Here is a 23,667-nt window from a genome sequence, read left to right as displayed (position 1 = left end):
TTTGCTAGTAATGTTTGGAACTGTCAGTCAGCATGTCATTATATATTTTGTTAGTCACATAAGTGTTTATGGTTTCTGACCTTGCTTATTTCTTCCCATAAGCAAAGATGGCAGTTTTAATATCTCATATTTGAAGGGTCCTGTGCCTGGGGGTAGGGCTTATTCAAAATGGAGTGTTTCATATTGTATTTTTAATGAACATAAATGGATTAGTATTATGCTGATCACTGATCTAAAATCAAGGCTTAAGAATCATCCATTTTTAAATCTCCCCCAGGCAACCTAGACATCTTTGACTCAATAAAGCCAAAAGTATAAAATAAAAATGAGGACCAGAGTGATCAAAAAAGAAGCAAAGGACCATAAGCCAAGTTAATATTTTTGGCAATCATTCAGGTCATGTTGACCCTTAACCACCTACACAACCTGGCTAGAGACAGGGCAGAGATGAGTAGACACAGCCGTATATAACATTGTCTTAATTATTTCGATCTGGAACTAGCTCGTATTGAGACGTAGCTCATTAATGTACAACAGCACCGCGACATGGACCCACCAGGCACGGTGAGGAGGTAATCAGAGGCATGACGAATCCTCATGGATTTCTGTTATGAGCCTAATTAGCGTTCAGGGCACCAGTCTGACTGACCACACACCACCACTCCAGCTGCCCCTGTGGAGACGGACACACAGTTATCTAGCGAGGGCCAGATTCTTAACCCCACAGTAGCAATCTGTAGAGGAAGGACACTGAGAGATGTGATCATGCAAGCCGAGAACAAACACGCACCCAAAAAGTACCAGTTTCAACTTCTGTTTCTTTGGATGTATTTCCTGGCACAAACTGTGCTTCAGTACTGGATTAAAATTTACTTCTGAAGTCTGTTTTTTATGCCAGAACCCATTACTTTTATCAACACAGGGTACTGATTGCTAAGATGAAGAGGAACTCTCAGCTTTTGAACACAGCACAGACTTGTAGGAGGTTACAACCCTGCAGGACATGTCAGTGCAACCTGTGCTTTTCTCTCAATCACAAAAGGGATTTGGAGAATGTGAGGAAAAAGTAAATTTCAAAACTCAGCGTGAATAATTACAAAGTACTTTCATCATGAGAAGCCCAGACGTATGTGAATAAATGAGGCTGGAATATTAATTATGAAATAGTTTGAATGCATGCCGAGAGTAATCTACAGGGCCAGGCTGAGCGTGCCAAACCGCTCAAATCTAATGAGCACATGATAATGGTACTTAAGTAATATCAGCATTATTGTGAGATGAAATCAACAAATATTTATGAAAAGCATTGGGATGAGAATTATAACAATTTCTTTGGTCTTTATACAGCTGTGAAATTTGACAACACAGTCTGTATTTATAGTTTTATTTATTCATGTAGAACATTCATGAGCATAATTGCTGTACTTATGAGCAAATTTACATGTGGAGGAAACCAAACACTTTTTGTGTTCCCTTCTTCTCTTAAGAACAAACCTTTAAGAACTTCTTGAGTGCTTATATAAGAAGGATATTATAAAAAGAAAGGAACAGTTTAGCCTCTTCTGTTATCATTTATTCACCCTCATGTTGTTCCAAAGGAATATTCCTTTTCAATGCAATTACAGTGAACAAGGTTGGAGATACCAAAGCACTATACTATAGAAAAGAGCGAATATTCCAGATTTATTTGTTTGTGTTTGACATGTTTGGAATAACATGAGGGTGAGTTAAAAAAGTTATTTTTTTTATCTGATTTCTCTCTCTATCTACAGTACATGACACACCCAGAACAGATGAAGGGTCCCTACAGTAAAGATGATTTACCCTTACAGCACAGTGAACAGTGAGAGCATTAGTTCTGCTGTCCAGATCTGCTTTCATTACATTTAATCTGTGAAAGAGACATAAACTAAATAAATACAAGGGGATTTTAATTAAGGAAGGCTCATTGATCTTATCCTCTCATATTGTGCACAGTTGCTCAGTGATTTTATTGCATGCATCTGCGGTAGATTGCTTATGGACCTCTTCAGGGCAGAATCAACATTTTGAGCTGAAAACATCCCCTGTCGTGAAAAGACTTTGTTTCATATGTAGTATGAACAATCACAAACAAAAAGTGCTTATATTATGGCTTCCTCTGGTGGTGGTCTGCTCTTGCTTGGAAATATTTCCCCCACCGCAAAGATGAATGGGAAAACGTATTGTCCAATGATAGTGAACTGTGTTGTATCATCATACTTAAGTAGCAGTAATATATGTCAGTTAAGTAGCTCATTAAAAAGTTAAAATATAATAAAAATTCCTAAGTATCAAAAAGTGCAGGTATAATTATCATAAAGTTTAAGCCAGGACTAGGGCTTAGTTAGGGGAAGTCGTGGCCTAATGGTTAGAGAGTCGGACTCGTAATCCAAAGGTTGTGGGTTCGAGTCTCGGGCCGGTGGGGGGAGTGAATGTCCAGCGCTCTCTCCACCCTCAATACTACGACTGAGGTGCCCTTGAGCAAGGCACCGAACCCCCAACTGCTCCCCGGGCGCCGCAGCATAAATGGCTGCCCACTGCTCCGGGTGTGTGTTCACGGTGTGTGTGTGTTCACTGCTGTGTGTGTGCACGTTGGATGGGTTAAATGCAGAGCACGAATTCCGAGTATGGGTCACTATACTTGGCCGTATGTCACTTCACTTAGTTAAATTAAGAGATTTAAGCAACTTTTACAAAAATGCCTTGGAAGAAAACATTACAGGCGAGCATCTTGACAAAGAACAATGACACTGACATGTCAGAGCAAGATATTTTCAGCTGACATGCTATTATAGTATATGCCTATTTGCCTATTTATATGGAATAATATGCCTATTTCTTAATTTTTTAATTAGCTCTTATTTTTATATTTTCATTTTAGTTTCAAGTTATAGTAATTTTATGTGCTTCTCTCATTTTTTAACCATTTACATATACTGTAGCTTTATTTATATTCCAGTCTTAGTAATTGTGCTTTAATTTATTGTTTTAACATACACCTATTTGTTTTTTATTCTTTTATAAAAATTATTCTTATTAATTATTCTTATTCTTTTTAAGTTAAAGTTAATATTTATATTTTAATTTAGTTCAGCTTTATTTAAATTACCGAAAGAAACATTTAATAGTTCTAGTTTTAGTTAACAATCACTGGTTACAATACACTCTATGCCCCTGCCTGTTTTATTGTAGCAGTCAGTAGGCATATGTGGCAGTTTTGATTGACAGCGATGATAATTTCTTAATTAGCTTGTTTGTTTGTAGGTTATAAAAGCCATCTCTCTTGAGGAATTGTGGCCTTTCTCTTTCATTCTTACTTGCATATTTTACTCCATACAAAGTGTCATTTATCCCCTAGACATCTTTATTTTCATCATTACAGTTTGGCTGATTGAATGAATTTGAATTAACTTTAACATATTTATTATATCTGCATTTTTGTGCATGACTCCTTTTTATGTGCCCGGGAATGAGCTTTTCATAATGTAAGGGATTATGGAAAATAAAACAATGATGCGGTGTTGTTTTTCTCTGCCCGGGAGCAGGCATTGTTTTTATAATATTTTATTCTGTTTGGATGAGGTCCTCATTTAGCACAAGACGATACTAAAACCTGTTTTTCAGAGCTCTCCCCCACTAAATTGCGTTTTAATTAAAGTAGATTTATAATCAGGACTTTCTATTTGCTATGGGTAATTAAAGCCCATGGCAGGAGCTGGAATTATCAGTCTTTAATCATTGCTTCGGAATTGAATAGTGTTCTGCACATAGTTCATAATCTGATGTCTGTATCAAAATACTGAACTGAATGAGGGATAATATCCCCTATATTCATGTTCATGCACAGGTCGAAGGCCTGCAAGAGTCACTCTATCTATCTATCTATCTATCTATCTATCTATCTATCTATCTATCTATCTATCTATCTATCTATCTGACTGTCTATCTATCTATCTATCGGACTGTCTATCTATCCGTCTGTCTGTCTGTCTGTCTGTCTGTCTGTCTGTCTGTCTCTCTATCTATCTATCTATCTATCTGTCTATCTATCCGTCTGTCTGTCTGTCTGTCTCTGGAAAATAATTTTCAGCCTTTTGCTATACTGTCACATCAGTTTTCAAAGGTTACTTATATATAAACAAGTAAGTAACCTTACGAAATTGATGTCACATATAGCGAAAAGAAGACTTTTGATGATCAGAACTTTTGTTTCTTTAGCAACTGTGGCTTTTCACCTTTTTTCACCCCTAAGCCTAACCATTGGTGGAAAGAAAGCACACACAAAGTATAGCAGAATGAAAACACAGGAATGAGAACGCAAAATAGGCCTAGTGCCGAATTGTCATGGGTGTGTTGGACAAAACATCATGTGTAATACACAAGATTTAAATAATACATTAACTAAATTAAATCTATCATAAGCACTCCATTGTAAAACACTGTTACCAAAAGTAACAAGAAACTAACTTTTAAAATACATACAAATGTGATTAGCACAGGGAATTCTGTCCTTTCTCTCATAAATTATATGGCGAGTCATACTGAAAGACTGTCAACAGTTCTAGGAATTGTATCATAAGGGAAATCTGTTAATGCACTTGAAATATGAATTATGAACTTCGTTGAGTACAATAGGATATTTGAGGCACATTTAAAATGTAGCCTACTTGGAGGGTCTCCAGAAGGTTCAGTCCGTCCAGTGATCTGAGAAACCACAAATGATGCCTCAGATGACGTATCAATGTGGCCTATGGTGTGAGGGAAAAATGTAAAAATAAAAGAAAACATTGAAGATAAACCTCTCTCATGCTATTTGTAACTCTAAAAATTAAGAAAATTTTCTCATGTTATTCTTATTTTATGTTAAATTATATATATATAATTTTTTTTTTTTTTTCTATAAATTTTTGCTGTCACACCATAGTGGTTAGATACTGAAACCCGTTTTAAAAGTAGACGACGGATAAGCGTCTCCTGGAATCTGTGGATAGACGGCAGATTATCGAGAGGAGAGACCTGAGAGTACTTCTGGAGCTATGTGCGTGCGTGCGTGCATGCGTGTGCGCGCATGCATAACATCACTGTTTGCGCCCGGTGCATCACTCGCAGGTTGGATTTATTCGGTGCATCGCGGAAACCGAAGTGGCCTCGTGATGCCGCGTGTGTGGTGTGGAGATCGGCGGGGCGCAGCCGCCGCGCAGGTAAGAGCGCACCGCGAGCGCGCAAGTTTTCTCCAAATCGAGGATGCCAAGAGAGACGGCGTTATCTCCAGCCGCTTCCCACGCCGCGTGGTGGACACTTGAAGAAGGGGGAAGCGTGAACTTTGAAGCTAAAACTGGGAGTATTTGACGCTACCCACTGAACATGACTTTCATCTGCACTCTAGGATTTAAAAGTTGCAAAAATGAAGTTCGGCAAAAGCGTCTGTATCATAAACGTGGGTGGCACCAAGTATGCTTTTCCAAAGGACGTAATCAAGGATTTCCCTTTGAGGAGAGTGAGTCGTCTCCACAGTTGCGCCTCCGAGAGAGAAGTGCTGGAAGTGTGCGATGATTACGATAGAGAGAGGAACGAGTTCTTCTTTGACAGACATTCAGAAGCGTTCGGCTTCATTATGCTGTATGTGAAGTACGGCAAACTGCGCTTCGTCCCGCATATGTGCGAGCTGTCGTTTTACAACGAGATGATCTACTGGGGTTTGGAAAGCTCTCATCTGGAGTTCTGCTGCCAGCGGAGACTCGACGACCGCATGTCCGACTCGTACACTCAGTTCACCGAGGAGCACCACAGAACGGCCGATGAATTCAGTACGGATGCGTCGTCAAACGGGAAGCGGGACTCAAAGTGGCTGGAGCGAATGCGCAGGACTTTCGAGGAGCCCACCTCCTCCCTGGCCGCGCAAATTTTGGCGTCTGTGTCGGTGATTTTTGTCATTGTGTCCATGGTAATACTTTGCGCGAGCACTCTTCCCGACTGGAAAACTGCCGAGAGCAACTTTGAGGAAGAGCACAGGTACACAGACTCTTTAGAGCATCCATCCGGGTATTTATGTCTTCTTTCTTAAATTAACTTCCTAATTTATTTTTGTGACATTTCAGCGGCAAAAATATCCCACATGGGGGGTGGTTGACACAGGATGCGTTCTTGTGTTCAAAAACAGCTTGACGCCACGCAGAGGAAATAAAACAGCTGGCATAGGCGTCTCGACTAGTTCTTAAAAGTTGAATGTCTTTTAAAGGTGCAATTTACAATTTTAACTCTTAATAAAATGCTAGACATGATCAAATAAGTAGTACTTTTAATAAACCTGTGATTTACAGTCATACTGAATAGAGTAGGACAGCTGTTTTGTTTTACATGGAGAGGGTCTCCTCATGGGGCTGACATGTTGAAATCACACGACCAGCCAAATGCTTTTCATCTTGTCTAAATAACTTTAGGGCTATTTTAGCTAATGGGGGGAAAAAATGTTGAAATGTTACCCCCAGCCCTGAAATAAAGGGGGCCCACATATCAACCAATACAACATAAATAAAAAGGTAATTGCTGTAACTTTAACATAGCACAGTGTCTTAAAAATGTAAAGTTCATGACACGGGATGCTAAGAAATAAAAAAAGAGCAGTGAAATGAATCACAGAGGGTAAAGATGCCTGTCTAACCCGTTTATAATAATCCAGCATTGAGCACTCACTTAGACATTTTCTCTTCTGATTTTCCATCCCACTGCCATGAAATGCATGATAAATGTATGCTCTCGCAGTCCTGACTGGGGTCATTAGAAGCAGTTGGTGTTTTGTATTAATAATTATATGACAAATCGTTTACTTTCAGATGGTTTTCTCCTATAAGTTGTTCTTTATCCACTCCTGACCACAACATAGAAATTTGGTTACAGTGTACAAGCTTAGCAAGCAAAAACAACATATTTCTTCTATTTTAATCAAGAACATTGTTCTTGAAATACCTGGAATCACCTAATTAATTGCAGTTATGTTTTTTATTTTATTCTAGGCTGTGTTCGGTCTACACTATTTTTAATTGTTCCTAAAAAGGAGTCAGATGGTGTTCATTGTCCATTGTGTGGTGTCTCACACCATGACTGCTCATGGTGTGAGACACCACACAATGGACACCATCTGACTCCTTTTTAGGAACAATTAAAAATAGTGTAGACCAATCAATTCAACTTTTAAAAACACATCTCAGTTGTTTTAATGCAAACTGTTTGTCCAGCTGTTTTAATACAAGAGCACATCAAGTGTGTATGTGCGCCTATTTCTCATAAAGCAATGCCTATAAATATACGTGTCTGCAGCCACACTTGTCTATAGTCTTCTGTATCGTGTATATTGTCATGTTATCATATTTCCTAAATGTTTGCCTTTTATCTTTCAGCATGAAAAGAAGTCATAAAGTTTCATAGTCTAGTCAACAAATAGCCTACTCGAGCATCTCGAAGCTCCTCGATTTTCAGTGCGCGTAGCTAAAACTGAAGCGAAGCTGGAAAGCGCACTAATTGTGGGGAAGGTAGAGCTGTCTCTCTCCAAGGTGCTGATTGAAGGTTGAGAGCCAGCAGTTTTTAGGTCATGTGGAGGAATGGATTCAAAACAGCAAAACATGTCAGCTGTTTGAAATTTATTTAAGCTTGACTGTTTTTTTCTGACTCCATTTAAGGCTTTAAAAAAATAATAATCTAATTAAGGAAATAAAATGACAATAAAACCAATAAATAAAAGATCAAAAGGTGAGTCGAATACTGGTGCCACTAGTCATTTACATAGCTAGAAACCTGCAACAAACAATGGAAAAACTAGTATGTTAGCAAATTTCTTTGTTTTTAATATCCTTTTAATCTCTGTCTTTGTCTGTTCCGTATTCATAACTGCCACGTGGACTGTTCTGAAGGTACTGGTACCTGAGGAGCAAACTTCCATACTGTGTGTGTTTGTGTGTACAAAATATAACATTGTCTATGTTGCTGAAAAATCAGGTTTGTTTTTTCAGCTGTCATTAGTATGAGTGATATATCTTCGGGGACAACTTTCAATGTCTCCATTTTTCCTCCGCTGTGCTTCTATTCCAGCTCAAAGTTGACTTCTGTCAGAAAAGCACGTCTGACATGAAAACGTCAGACAATTTTGTTGCATATAAACTAGAGTTTCACTCCACTTGATGTAAAATGGGACATTTTGCGTATCTATTTAGGGGTTTTAAACACTGGAACAGAAATAGGCTACACCAGTAATTTCAGCATAACAGATGTTGATAAAAGACTAAATCTGAATTTGTCTAAAATGGAAAAACAGTATTTATGTCCAACTTGTCAAGTGGATTTGAAACAGCAACTTGTTTCTCTCTCAGAGAACCAAAGAGAAATAAACTTCGCTATCTGTTGCCAGATTTGTCCCTCCAGTTCTCAGCTCAGAAATTCTAATCTCATCTTCATAATCAAATTTGAAATCATATTGATTTTGTTTTTAAAACAAAGAGAAATTGACAGGGCTCTGAACTGGAATGGTTTGCCGTTATTTATTTATCCAGCCCTTTAAGCCCCAGCAACCGTTTGAACAAAATGCCGAAACAGATAAAGACAATGAGCATTGGCATATCTTCTTAATATTAGTGTTCTTTTTTACTCAGTCACTAACAATTACTGGCATTCTGTGAACACACTTCAATCCATTTTCCTGTCTGGCTTTCATCAGACATCATTACTGTCATCATTAGACTCTGAGAGGAATACAGATATTGTGATCAATATTGGCATTACTCCATAAACGGTGTTGCTAGGCCTTATGGGATTCCAAGCGGCTGCATGTATTAAGTAGCAGAATGCATTTCAAAATGTTTCTAGAGAGTAATGTTTCAGTTTCACGTAATGAAAATATAACTTACTATGCATTTGTTTCCATTAGCAATTAGTTAATGGTCATTTGGATCACAAGACAGTAAAAGAGCTGTTCATTTTATTTATTTGCTAGTGTAATTTCATCAGTTCATTAATTCTAAGCCATTATTAAAGTTGTAGGCGCAATCTTGCGTTCTTGAACAGAGGCGTAATTCTGAAGGAAGTCAGCTCATTCCTAAAGCGATTGCTGACTTTTTGACCTTATTACTCGTTGCCTCAGAAAATTTCAGTCAGCTTTTCAAAGGATCTGTGAGCGAGCAGCAATAGTAATGTGTAAATCATTCAACAGCTTAGCAAACAAGATGATGAGTCTCAGTGAAAGCTTTAAAATGGCTTTGAATTATTTCAAACTTTGGCACCTTGAACTAAACATCTGATGTGGTTAAAGAGACTATGTTCCTTATCCCGTTCTTTCTCTCTCAAACTGTTTTTCTGTTCTTTCCCCATCACCGCGCACCTGTCCAGGATCATTGAGGCGGTGTGCATCGGATGGTTCACGGCAGAGTGCATCGTGCGCTTCATTGTGTCCCGAGACAAGTGTGAGTTTGTGCGACGTCCGCTGAACATCATAGACCTGCTGGCCATTACCCCCTATTACATCTCTGTCACCATGATGGTTCTGACAGGAGAAAACTCTCAGCTGCAGAGGGCCGGTGTGACGCTGCGTGTGCTGCGCATGATGCGAATCTTCTGGGTCATCAAGCTGGCGCGTCACTTCCTAGGGCTCCAGACTTTAGGGTTAACATTGAAGCGCTGCTACCGTGAGATGGTCATGCTCCTGGTCTTCATTTGTGTGGCCATGGCCATATTCGGAGCGCTGGCGCAACTTCTAGAGCACGGCCTGGATCTGGAGTCCGGGAACGAGGAATACGCTAGCATTCCTGCCGCCTGCTGGTGGGTTATTATCTCCATGACCACTGTCGGCTATGGAGACATGTACCCCATCACTGTGCCAGGACGTGTGCTTGGTGGCGTGTGCGTCGTGAGCGGAATAGTGCTGCTGGCTCTTCCGATCACTTTCATCTACCACAGCTTTGTGCAATGCTACCACGAACTCAAGTTCCGCTCGGCTCGCTGCACACAAAGCCTGTCCGCCGAGTTCCTCAATTAACTATTGGCTGTGGCCAATAATGGGACCGCTTTCTGCTAGAGAAATCATGTCTAGTGCAAAGATCTCCCAAGGCACTTCCATCTGCCGCATTCATCTCCAGAACAGACACTCTCAGTGCCGCTGAGCTCCAGTATGTGCTGTATCTGTTACTCAAGGGGCTGGAGGAGGCTACCATGGTGACGGTATCACAGAGGCCAGGTGTCCTTGACAGGTACACACTGCTGGAGGGAAACTTTCAGAGGCCTTGAAAAGACTCAACAAGCCCTCGCTCTCAGAGATCTGCGCGTTACCTTATACATGTGGCGGTCCTCCAAAGGATTTAGCCACTTAGGCAGCCCACAGTGTTGGCAAGAAGATACGAGAGAAATAATTTAATCATCTTGTCGCCCAGGAACCTTTCTCTTTGATGATGCCTTCATTTATAAGCAATGAAGTTTTAAAGCAGTTCCACTTTCCAGCATTTAAAATATTGAGAGCCTCTCTTTTTTTACTAACAATAGATTCCAAAACCTGAATTTTAATCAATCTGTTCCACTTTCTGAATACTCTTTCCAGACTAAATTGTTGTGTAGACCCAATTCAGTGTGACAGCAAACCTCCAGAGGTGGTGGGACATAATGAGCGGAATAGACTGAGAATTACAAGGATAAAGTGAGAGCTGTGTGGGCAGCTATGCTGAGAGGAACATAACGGGCCATGGGGAGAGAGTGCTGTCATGGAGAGTTGGGTGTTTTGGATGACACCACGCAGAGCGTGTAGAGTTCTCCCCGAATCCTCTACCTATGAATGTCCTCTATCGTCCTGCCAGTTTTCACACGGGAGTGAGATGCCTTGAGGCTTGTGCACCCTTGGGGTTGCACAGAAAGCAAGGTTCAGTAGGGTTCTGGAGATCTTTATTGATACAGCTACCTCAAGGCCATCTCCTCCCATGGAGTCACCCATGCCACCCATTTCTCCCCGACTCACTGCTGTCTCTATGTTGTTGTGGCTCTTATGCTCCTTAATGCTCTTAGGGGAACATTCAGAGATTGTGCTACTATCTGGGTTTTTGTCTCGACACATCATGGATCATGGGAGGGCTGCTGCTAGAGGGAAAAAAAAACTGTGTGTAAAATTGTAACAAAAGGGTTATTTGATGTCAAATAACATGTCAATGTTGGCCTGTTTAAAATTTTAATTGGAAGTCAACAATTAAGGAAAAGTCATCATGAAAATTGACCCTGTTTATTTTCTTGGGGCGCATTCATCTGGGCATATTATTCCAGATTCAAAAAAGTCTTAACTTAATAATTTGATCCACCTCTGAAATGACCTTCCTTAGCCTTATGTTTATGTTCTGTTTTGTTTTTAACTCCTCCCTTCCAACCACCTAGTCCATTGTGGTACGTAATATCCACTTTTCACCATTCAGTCAGTTCCTGATACCCGATATAAAACAGTCCTATCCTACATTTTTCCTCACTCTGTTACACATGTAAATATTCAGAGAACAGAAGTAAAACGGATCCATGTTGACTTTAAAACATTTAGCATTTTAGAAATTTACAGAGTTTGTTTTTAATACGGTCAACATTCCAATGTCAATTAAAAAAACGGATAGTTCCGGTCCTTGATTCTGATTGGTTGAGCCACGTTCGAAGCTGTTGAAAATTTCAAACCTACACCTTTGTTTACTTTGTGTGATGCTTGGCAACGACTTTGTTCCAACCATAGATTCCAACTACAACTATTTCTGAGGAACTACATTGTTTGGTGGAAGAATACTGTTTTTATTAATATCATTACACTTATTTGCTCTGTTTTATTTTGTGAAACCTTACTAAGTATATGGAATAACCATTTTATAAAAGCAATAAGCCCCATGAAGACTTGGTTTACAGTGAATTTATAACAGCTAAGGAGGTTTTAGGCACTCCTCTTCACGTCATGCCTAACAATTCCCCTTAGCTGTTATAAATTCACTGTAAACCACGGCTTCTTGGGGCCTATTGCTTTACTATGATATGATATGATAAACTATATTTAACGGTGCAATAATAAATTATGATGTTTATTAAATTTTTTTTACTGTTAGGTTTTTCTTTTCTTTTTTTTCTCTCCTTCAGAATGATAAAGTGGCTCCATCTGGCCCTTCTTGCCAGCTTGTAGTGTTTTTATATTTTCTTCTATACATTGACATCTTTTGTTTCACAAATATTTAACCGCAGAAGAGTGCTTTAGGACAACTATTTGTTTAAAAATCATGTTAAATTGTATTCATGTTTAAAGGGGGCTGTAGGCAAAAAGCATTGATAATGTTATATTCAGTATAATTGAAAAAAAAAAGTATTTTGTATTGTGTACAAAATATCCTGTCCCATTAGAATTTTATTTTTTTGCTTTCTTTTAACAGAACTAAAAATTGACATCAGATTGCCAAAAGGTCTAATAATTCAGTTCTTAATATTGCAAACAGGATCGCCAGTTTAAATACAGATAAACTACCTGTTTAAAGAAGTAAGCGACAAACTTTCACCTTTTCTAAGAATAATTCCTCTTGTGCAAGGTGTGGTGCCTCTCTCCTCTGTTATTACCACATTCTCACTAATCACCGTCATCTTTATTCATATTCCTCACAGCAGTTTATAGATGGAAACCAGCAGTCACTGACTGCAGCACTGGCCTTTTAAACAGAAGTTTGTGATTGGAAATAGATGCATTCCGTTTTGGGTTACAGGAAGAAAAATGTGTCAGACCAAAATGTGATAAGATTTCCCTCCTCATTAATTAAACCTCCTGAGGAGATCATGCTGAGATGTTCTCTGGTGTGCCTCCAGATCACTTCAGACACAGACTCCCTTGGCTCACATGTACACACAACAACACCCAGAAGTTAATGTGAGAGTGAAAATAAGCAAAATCCCTGAAATTAATTGCAGGTGTCAGCTGCCACTCATTTGTTCTTAATACACGTTCATCCCACTGCTTCTCTCTCTATTGCCTGCTTCATTAATCATGGTAAACATAAGGGAACCTGTTTACTTTCCATGCAAATATAGCAGCGCTCTAATGAAAAGCTCATGGCTAAAGATGTGATCCGTTTCACTTCAGTCCCTACTAAAATCTCACAACAGCAGCAAGAGATCTCCTGGAGGAAGGTGTAACAGTTTTTATAATTTTCACATCTGACACTGTACACCATCATATGACACGTGCAAAACAGTGCTGCCAAAAGTGGTCTCAATGGACATACAGCGGGTAAAATAAGTATTGAACACGTCACCATTTTTCCCAGTAAATATATTTATTTTTTGCCCCTCCCTTTCTTCATGTGTCCCATTCTTTTTCTTTGTGTCATTCCATTTTATTACGCATAACTTAATTTCTGATCTTATTTGTTTTGTTTTCTTTGTATTTATGGATTGCTTGGGTTATTACCGACATCTGGTGAAAATGTCAAGTCGACAGAACCTTTAAAAATATATTTACTGAGAAAAATAGTGACGTGTTCAATACTTATTTTACCCGCTGTATATATGTTTACTGTAATACTTTTAATATTTATCTGTTGTGTTAACTCTGCAGAAATAAGCTTTTGACATACACAGTTCTGACACAACCCATTTAAACAGTGTTTTTTTTTTATAATTAGTTTTTTTTATTAAACTTACTCTATTGTTTTATAGTTGTAACAACAGTTATGCATTATGGCTTTCCTGTTTCCTTATTACACATGGCTTGAGCTTTTTGTAGGGATTTTTATACCCCAGTAATGTTTAGAAGAGTGTTTGAAATCCTGCTGTAGACTACAGTTTGGCTATTTTTCCTCTTTTTTTCTGCATTCACTAGTACTGTAAGCTTTCAATGTATTTTTTAAATAGAAAGTCTATTTTGAATAAACTAGAATTTGCCTCTGTGTTAGCTAAAGCGGGTCTTGACGAAATTCATGAACACTGGATATTAATAAATAGTACAAAATAAATTACTGTTTTGTGGTCTTATTTATTATTTTTATTTATTTTTTGCTCTTCCAAATAAACACAAAAATCTGTTTCATCATAAGCTCGATATTCTACGTAAACTTAACATTTCTGAATTTTTTTTTGACCAGCCGTGTGTCTAAATCATTAAAAAGTCTTAATTTGTTAATGTTAATCAGAGCTAAAAAGAAAGAGAGAGAAAGAAGAAGGGTACATTTCTGAAGGTAACACAAATGCTAATCCCTTTTACGCATTAAACTGGATAGCTGGTGTTTTGGCTACACTTCTGTTTAAAAGTTTCTGGTCTTGATTTTTTTTTTTTCTACCTAAAAAATGTTTAGTGAAAAACAGTCTGTTATGCTTGGTTGCATTAAGCCTATTTGATCAAACATGCAGTAAAACAGTATTGTTGTACAGTATTGTACTGAACACAGACTTCTGAGCAGTAGTGTAAATTATTTTATTCCCAATTTAATAATAGCATTTTTCTGAACAGATACAAAGTTTTTTTTATTATTAAACTTTCAAAATTACAAAATTGAACAGCAAGTTCTTCACATATTTACACATCTTGTAAGTACAAATTGAGAATTTTAATAAAATAAAAAAACGATTAAAAATTAAATAAAAGGGCATCACAAGCATATTTTAAATTAATTTAGCAGAGACACAGTTTTTTGGGCTTTACCATGTTTTAAAGACTTTATAGAGTCTTAATTCTATTGATGAATATAACATTTTCCTAATAACAAAAACAGACCAATAATACATATTTTTCCTTTTAGAAAAGTCATATTCATTTGAATGAAGACAAACAAATGAAGTTCACTTCACAAAAAAGGGATATTAAAATAGATAATAATGCACAATAGACTCTTTTTTACTTTTCCAGAAAGCATTGTAATGAAAACGCTCTAATGTTTCTTTAACGGGAAATATTTTGTGAGCAATTTTAAAGGACACTTGGTAAATTTGATTTAGCCTACTTAATGATAACCAGTTAATTCGATCTCTTTTTGATGATATCTCTTCTCCTCCATCTAAATTTGTTTGGGTTATATGTTTCCTTCATTTGAGTGGGAAGTTGGGAACATTTTTGTGGAGATCTTAATAGTAAGGTTGACGCTTTTTTAATCGGGCAAGAATCGGTCTGCTAAGTGACGTAATTTCCGGCGGGGTCCTCTCACTCTCCGGCACATAGAGCCAGTGGTGGAATACGATCCTGTCTGCGGTGTGAGTCACAGTATTATCAACAAAAATGTACTATAAGGTCAGCGGAGTCACGGGGAAATTAACGGGAGCCACAGCAGCGTCCGCTTACAGCCCGCAGGTACTCAAGCCTTCCGCTGCTGTTTGATGAGAAGCGAGATCTGGAGTGACCTTCACAGACAAGTCTGCCTTTTTATTGCGCTGATAAACACTCAGATATCACGGTTTAAGTTGGTCGTTAACGTTAATGAATCCGAGTGATTAAAGACCCACAGTAGAGCAGCAATATGACGGGTTTTATAGCTTCAGATCACACAGTTCCTCTGAGCTGTTGAAAGGGAACTTAACAGAAATGATACCTAATAATGGTCTATTTGTTTAATGTCAAGGACAGAGTTCAAAGTTCAGACTAAGGTCAAGAGGTTAAGATTTGTTTACCTTCAGTCTTCCACCGTCAGTTGTCGTTCATTGTTTTCTTATGTGATGTTATTCTTCCATCAAACAGACGAGGAAACATTTTGAACAATCTTCATGCAGCTCTTTTCCCTAATAATTCATATTGACCATATCTTTAAGCTCCAAAGGGGGTAAAACACTAAAAGAGTGTTAGATGGTCATGAAAGATGTGTGTGATGAAGGTTTAGATGATTCTGTTTTATGGTGATTGTTGGGTCCTTTTCGGATGATATAGTTCATTACGAGTGCCCTTTGTGTGGTGTGGGTGTCCTTTTGAGTTCAGAGGAAGACGATGCCAGCATACGGGTTTGGACTTGTGTTAAAATGAGTAAATAATGGCAGTAGTCATTTGGTGCCGTAATATCTCCGCAGCTCATACGTCATTGTGTTTGTCCTGACAGGGGCTGAAGCCCACGGTTCCCTCTCAAGCTCCTCCCATGATCTTTGCTGTACCGACCAAGGTCGTTTCAGAGACCGGGACAGTGGCTCACTACATGGGAATCAACAAAGTCCCTGAGCTGCAGAAGATTTTCCAGGTATTACAATGAGATTCTTTTTTTTTTTTTTTTTGGATGTGATTTTTTTTAAATCCAGTGACATATTTCATGTAAGAGAAGGTTCTTATCCTTTCACGATTTTCTTTTCTTTTTTTTTCTTTTTTTATTTGAAACTTGGACACAAACCAAAACAATATGATCAGTTATCTGGCATCTGGCCTAACTCGTGTTAAACAAAAGACTCAGAATAGTATAACTAAATTCAAAACTCTGAATTGTAATTGGAAAAGCCGCATTCAGGTTCATGGTAAAAGGGCAGATGTGTCTATAGACACTCATTGATGCATTGTTACATTGTTACAAATGATAAGATTTTGCTGCCATATGTAACTAAAGCACTCCTCCCCACTGATAGCTGCAAAAATATATAGTTCATCCTGCTCATTCATTATTTATTTATATATATATATATATATATATATATATATATATATATATATATATATATATAACTAAATCTCTTATACAGTCACTCTCAGTCCTTAGTCTTTATAAAAATATTTCTAAATTAATAAACTATATACATTGGTGATTCTAAAAAAAAAAAAAAAAAAAAGAGGGCTGGGTATTAACACAGATTTCACAATTTGATAATGATTTTGATATTGATTAACTGGATAAATCAGCTACAGATCATGTCCATTTCTCTGAAGTAAAATAATCTCTCAACTAATGCTGTAAACCAGAGGTCTTCAACCCTGTTCCTGGGGACCCACTATCCTGAAGAGTTTAGCTACAACCCTAATCAGACACACCTGAAGCAGACAATCAAGCTCCTCAAGACTACTCGACAATTGCAGGCAGGTGTGCTGAAGCAGGTTGGAAATAAACTTTCCAGGAGAGTAGGTCCCCAGGAGCAGGGTTGAAGACCTCTGCTGTAAACCAGGGGTCACAAAACTTGTTCCTGGAGGGCCGGTGTCCTGCAGAGTTTAGCTCTAACTCTAATCAAACACACCTGAAGCAGCTAATCAAGGTCTTGCTTGGTATACTTGAAACTTCAAGGCAGGTGTGTCGAGGCAAGTTGGAGCTAAACTCTGCAGGACACCGGCCCTCCAGGACCGAGTGTGGTGACACGTGGTGTAAACTATACGTTAATATTAAAGGTTCAAATTAACATTCAGATTCAACTGCTATTTATTTTAGATATAATAATCAACACTTATAAAAACTGAGTTGTATGCAAACATTAGGGATGCACCGAAATGAAAATTCTCATACGAAGCCAAACAAAATTAAACACTGGGCCGAAGGCTGAATACCGAACACGATTTTTCGAATTATTTCCCCGCATGTATTTTGCCACTTTTTTTCACCATTGCATAAATTAAAGGATAACTCAGCCCTAAAACAACTTTTTTGAGTTAATGATCTGTAAGACTGTGTCTTTATTAGTGCTGTGCATTGATTCGAGTAAATGTTTTGATATTTGGTTATAAAGTGTTTTAATTCTACAATATATGGTGTAAAGACGTCTGAGTGCTGGCCTCTTCAGGTTGAACGGTGGCTACTGCAGTTGAATTTTCCTATTGGACATTGCATACCCCTGTGACTTACTAACCACGCCCCTGCACGAGCTCAATCAATCCGTCACTGTGGGTCTCAGGTGCACGCCCTCGGTTCGTCTCCGCTGGGCTCTGCCCACTTTTCCAGCATTTTTCAAATATTGCCAGTGGGTGGAGTTAGGCTCTGACCAGGGGTTTAGTTACCGTTTATATAGCCAAAATATGCTTTTTACAGTTTTGTAACCGCTTTTCAAATACAAAAAACTATTACAAAACAATTTAAAAAATTTACTTAACACTGAACTTTAACATTCTAGCAGACATTATACCAAAAAAGCACAATTTAACTTAAAATTAACAATTTAGTCAAATGATATTTTTGAGATCCCCTTCTTGAATCAGGCATGTATTTTTTACAGCACAAATAAATGAACCCTTGCTGAGCGGAAGAGAATTCTTATAAAACATTAGAATATATTACAGATCCCAATTTGAACACTGCGTGAACTTAAATGTATTAATAGAGCTGTTGCAGGGTAATTATTCATTTCATTGTTATTGTCTCGCTTTATTTTATTCTACAGAACAGTAAAATTACAATACTAACATTTATGAATGTTGATGGAGTTGTTGCTTTTTCTCAGCTTTTATTTTGGCAGAAACCCGCAGGGAGATCTCAGTGCTTCTTTTTGTTGACGGCAGATTTATAAATGATTACGAATTTGGGAAGATGTTTGTCGCAACGCATCGCATTGTGACATGCCTTTAAAACTGACGAGTAACAGTGTTTCAGCGCAGATTTTCCTTGAACTCTGGCACCCATGAGCTCATGCAGCGCTGTTTGAATGCATGCAATTTGTGCGTGAATTTGAAAACATAACATTCTGCAGTTTATTTACTAATCGTTTGAGGCCATTTCGCGATTTCAATCATCATACAGTAACCAGCATAAACCACCTCTTCTCATCGGAGACATGAGATGCTGCACTAAGCATTCTCTCGCTGTCAGTGTTTCGTGCTTGTAATTTTTTATGTAATTTAATGCAAGATTAAATGAAATGACAACCATAATTTTCTGAAGACAGTCGTTTCCTTCAGAAATACAGTGATATAAAAACACCAGCACCGGGTTTTGATTTTGAAACGTGCAGTGCTCAACCAAGCGTTCTCCTCACCCGCCAACCATTCGAATTTCCGTAGGCTGGATTTATTTTAATGATATTCTAATGGGCTGCTTTGTGATATCACTAACACCGGAAATCAACGCTGTAATCCAAGCGAGCCGTTCGTTGTAGTTCTTAAAAAGGGATTTTTTTTTTTAAACGAAATATCTCCCTTTGGAATAGACTTTAAAATTTGTAAATTTCGTAAATCGTTTTATGCTCAAACATACACACTACACACTGTCTAAAATTCAAGAAGTGAAAAAGCATAATAGGACCCCTTTAATGATATTTGTTTATTGGTGTTATAAACATTAAAAGGTGGCTGTCATAACTTGTTTTCATAATAGATATATTTAAACGTTCAATAAATGCTATGTCACTAATAGGTTCATTAAAAATACAATGTAATAGTGCATATGTTCAGCTATATGCTCATCTAGCCTAGATTTTTAACGAGATTATGGATATTGAATGTCGTTCCTGAGGTAAATGTAACATGTACATGACATTGTTTACTGATGTTTTTCCAAGGTTGAAATACTGAGCGATACATGAGACATGATTTCAGTCATTTGTACTCTTTCAACAAACCCCTTTCAGTGTTCTTTCCTCTTTTTCCTTACTATAACTAATCATAAACAGGGAAAGATGATCAGTTCATCTCCGTGCTGCTACTTTAACTGAGGTGATGAAGAGACTGTCAAAATATTTATTTTTTATGATAAAATTTACAGAATTTGAAAGCTTGAAATTATGCTTCATACTTAACAAAATTAACAAAGTTCAAAAATTAACAAAGCATACTGCGATTATTGGACAGGAGGCACACTACAAGCGATGTTTAGGGAGGTTTTGTTCATCAAAATGAAGATTGATCAGAATCGATTAATCGTTATTGTCAGCCCAGTCCTAGGCTGAATCAATTGGCAAAATCTCAAGCTGGTTCTGGATTTATGCAGGTCTCGTTCTGGCCAATAGTACAGTGTTGTATTTCTGAATTGAACAAGCAGCAAATATATGTATTTTTTTGTGTGTATTAATCAATATGACCTGTTACAGAAAACTGATGGAGCACCAGTTCACCTGAAGCGTGGCGTCATGGACAAAATGCTGTATAGGACCACGATGGGCTTGACGATTGGCGGCACCCTCTACTGTTTAATGGCCCTCTATATCGCTGCCCACCCCCGAAAACCACAGTGAGCCGCCCTGCTTGTGCCCTCTGTAATTATTAAATATATTGTAATTATTATGGTTGGAGTTATGACATAGACTTTTGTCATTTTTCTCTAAAATACTGTGACAGAATTATTTTATTTACCCCAGTATTTAGATTTCACTCACTGGTTATACAAGTCTTGATCAATCTGAACAGTGCCATCTGATTTCATTGCATATGTACATTTATTACGTAAGAGTTTATGGTATCTGGTTTGGTCAATCATTATCTTCTCATATGGTCGTTTGATGGGTCCATCTAGACTGTTAATGGTCTGTTTTTAACAATCATGGAAATTGAAATAATGCATGTACTGATCTATTTGCATCCCCTTATATATTTTGAGTAAATGACAGCAAGCTTGTCAGCCTGTAAATGAAGTCCTTGCAATTTTTACCTAGCAGAATAAATATATTTTGTTTGTAAAAAGTGAACAATGAAACCTTCTTGTGTGTCGTCATCTTTGTTGAGTTGGAACAGTCCGGATGGGTTTCGATTATTAGCAACAACATCCTGTGGTCTTTGGCTCCATCTCATCACACAGGATATGAGTCTGATGGGATTGCAAGTGTTATTAGTGTTAATCAATACATACAAGCGTTTCAAAACCTATAATTCACTGATATTAGTTTAGTTCCTTGGGGTACCACGTTGTCAGTCACATTTACATGCATTATGGTCAGGCAAATAGAAAATTAACATTTGATTACACTTGACATTAGATTGCAAAATAGTGCAATCTAACAGTGCTGCATAATGCCCATTATTGATTTATGTTTTTGTAAAATGTGAAATGAGCTTCTGTCTTGGATTCATCCTCTACTGTAGCAGTGCTGTATAGATTTGTCAAACATTGTGCTTAAGGTTTGGTTAAAACCCAGAATCCTTAATATGCCATTTAAATTTAGCCCAAACTACTTAACATACAAACTGGGCTGAATTTAAACTTAGATCATTTCATCCTCAAGCCTGGTGTTCAAAATTCTAGCCAACAGTATTGTCATCTTAAAATGTCTCTACTGAATTGTGATGTGTGTGGTCTGAATTATGATTCTGCATAAACACTACCATTCAATAGTTTTTTTTTTTTGGAAGACATTCAAAACAAGATGTTTCATATTCAAAAGTGAAAGTAAAGATGTTTACAATTGAACAAAAATATATTTTAAGTATATTTTAAATTAACGGTCTTTTCATTGTGTTACGCAAAAAATAAAATGTTATATATACAATGGGGCAAATAAGTATTTGACCGCGGCGGTCTCGGTGATCAGCAGCATCCACAACTGAATGCAACAAAAAGTGTTGAACTTGAAAATTGTTTATGCGCGAGTGCACATGCTAAGTGAAGGCGGATTGAATAAAATGGATAAAAAAAAAATATATTAAAAAAGTTTATTAATGAGCTGCAGTTTTATTACATCACGCGCTGACACAGATGCAGTATTAACGCCACAGGTCATCAATAAGGTGCATATTGGTTCTCAATTTGAGTACAATATTGCAAATCGTTTTACAGTGTTTCCAACACACTTTTTCACAGCGCGCATCACACGCTCAAACTCATCAAAAGTCAACAAGTTCAACAAGCAAAAACTTATCCAAGTGACTGCAGCTGAACGCGCGTGAGAGAGACGAAGCAGCGCAAATCGCGCGGCTCTTAAGTGAGTGGGAATTTACCGAACGTGGCACTTGCGGGAGTTAACACTGTACGCAACCTCACACCAAATTTCAGGTCGTGTAGATAGGCAAGCATATATACAAATCATTTAGTAAGCAGAAATCCAAAATTTACCTTAACATATTAGAGGAAGATGTGACTGCATTGATGCTTGAGGAATGCACTTCCAGCAGCCATGATAGACAGCAGCTGGCGGTTAAAGTTTTCTATGCACAATTTGATTTGACGAAAGTCACTAGACACTATCTCCCTATCCAATCACGTTAATGGATAAAAATTAAAATAAGTATGTAATGACCACAAACGGATGAAAATAGCGGAGTAAAAGTACTGATACATCACTTAAAATGTACTCAAGTAAAAGTAAAAGTCCACAATTTTCAAACTACTCAAAAAAGTACAATTACTGATAAAAACTACTTAATTACTGTAACGTGAGTATTTGTAATTCGTTACTTCACACCACTGGCCATCACACATTGTGATGGATGATTAAAGGAATCTGGCTTTTGTTTTCCCTTCTATTTATATTCCTGTGAAACAGGAAGCCATGGCTGGATAATTTTATGTTCATAATCACCCTAGTGAGAAAAGAAAAAAAAGAAAAAAATAATATATATATATATATATATATAGTATCTCACAGAAGTAAGTACACCCCTCACATTTTATTATATCTTTTCATGTGACAGCACTGAAGAAATGACACTTTGCTACAATGTAAAGTAGTGAGTGTACAGCTTGTATAACAGTGTAAATTTGCTGTCCCCTCAAAATAACTCAACATACAGCCATTAATGTCTAAACCGCTGGCCACAAAAGTGAGTACAAAGTGTAATTTCCTCAATGTTGTCACGTGAAAAGATATACTATTTACAAAAATGTGAGGGGTGTAGCCTACTCACTTACATTTATTCATTTAGCTGACGCTTTTATCCAAAGCGACTTACAATTGCTATATATGTCAGAGGTCGCACGCCTCTGGAGCAACTAGGGGTTAAGTGTCTTGCTCAGGGACACATTGGTGTCTCACAGTGGATTCGAACCCGGGTCTCTTACACCAAAGGCATGTGTCTTATCCACTGCGCCATCATCACCCAGCATTATATATATATATATATAATCTTAAATCAATTAAATGCAGCCTTGGTGGCTATAAGAGACTTCTTTAAAAAAAGAATAAAACATTTAACACTGATGCTGACCCCAAATTTTTGGAACGGTTTAAACAAAATCACATAATCCAAGCTTTCATTTTTACTAAATATCAACACTGCTGTTCCTCAGCCTAAAATTATCAGGGAATTTCAAAGTGTGATTTCCAGGCCTCATAATTTATGGAAATGAATAACATTTTAATATTTTTCTATAGGTTAGTAATTTCTATAGGTTATTTTGTCTAGTAACCAGTAATCAGCAATCAATCTTGACACTTTCAAGTTCTAAACCTTTAAAAAATTACATTATAAATAAGGATAATCCCTATCAGAACAAATGTTAAAGGTTGCATTTCCCATTAGCCATTTTTAATATATCCATTGTCCTAACACGCATGTCAGCTGGTCATCTCTTATCTCTGTTTGAATAATGGTGCGGTGCACAGAGAGCTGGTGCTCAACATTGCCACTGCCTGCAGTTATTGAAGGCCGCAGGGTAATAAGACTGGCATGATTACAGCCGGACAGAACACAGTTCCCTGGTCACACAGGCCTTTGTTCCCATTAGACTGACAGTCTGGAACTTCCAGACAACAGCGCCATTAGTGTTATTTATGCCATCTTATCTCTGTTTGCTATCAACCCATACAGCATAATTGCATATTTGTTAATGCCTATGAGACGTGATCATTTGTTTGCTGAAGGATTACAGCAACAGC

At 37.6% G+C, this 23,667-nt stretch overlaps 2 protein-coding genes across 2 annotated transcripts; both read left to right on the top strand.

Moving 5' to 3' along the window:
- Positions 1–5,425: 5,425 nt before the first annotated feature.
- On the top strand, positions 5,426–13,836 carry LOC306881978 (voltage-gated potassium channel regulatory subunit KCNG3-like; the record flags this gene model as incomplete). The annotated part of the gene is made up of 2 exons (XM_079436381.1): positions 5,426–6,063; positions 9,397–13,836. The coding sequence occupies 2 exons, from the start codon at positions 5,426–5,428 to the stop codon at positions 10,040–10,042; spliced, it is 1,284 nt and encodes a 427-aa protein (XP_079292507.1). The 3' UTR covers positions 10,043–13,836.
- A 1,345-nt stretch (positions 13,837–15,181) lies between these two features.
- Positions 15,182–22,378, top strand: LOC306882044 (cytochrome c oxidase subunit 7A2-like, mitochondrial). The gene is made up of 3 exons (XM_079436477.1): positions 15,182–15,331; positions 16,068–16,202; positions 19,951–22,378. The coding sequence occupies exons 1-3, from the start codon at positions 15,260–15,262 to the stop codon at positions 20,092–20,094; spliced, it is 351 nt and encodes a 116-aa protein (XP_079292603.1). The 5' UTR covers positions 15,182–15,259; the 3' UTR covers positions 20,095–22,378.
- Positions 22,379–23,667: the final 1,289 nt, after the last annotated feature.

The sequence above is a fragment of the Barbus barbus genome (assembly GCF_936440315.1).
Source record: "Barbus barbus genome assembly, chromosome: 16".
NCBI classification, from domain to species: Eukaryota; Metazoa; Chordata; class Actinopteri; order Cypriniformes; family Cyprinidae; genus Barbus; species Barbus barbus.
The sequence above is the reverse complement of the archived record's forward strand: the minus strand, read 5'-3'. Positions and strand labels throughout refer to the sequence as shown.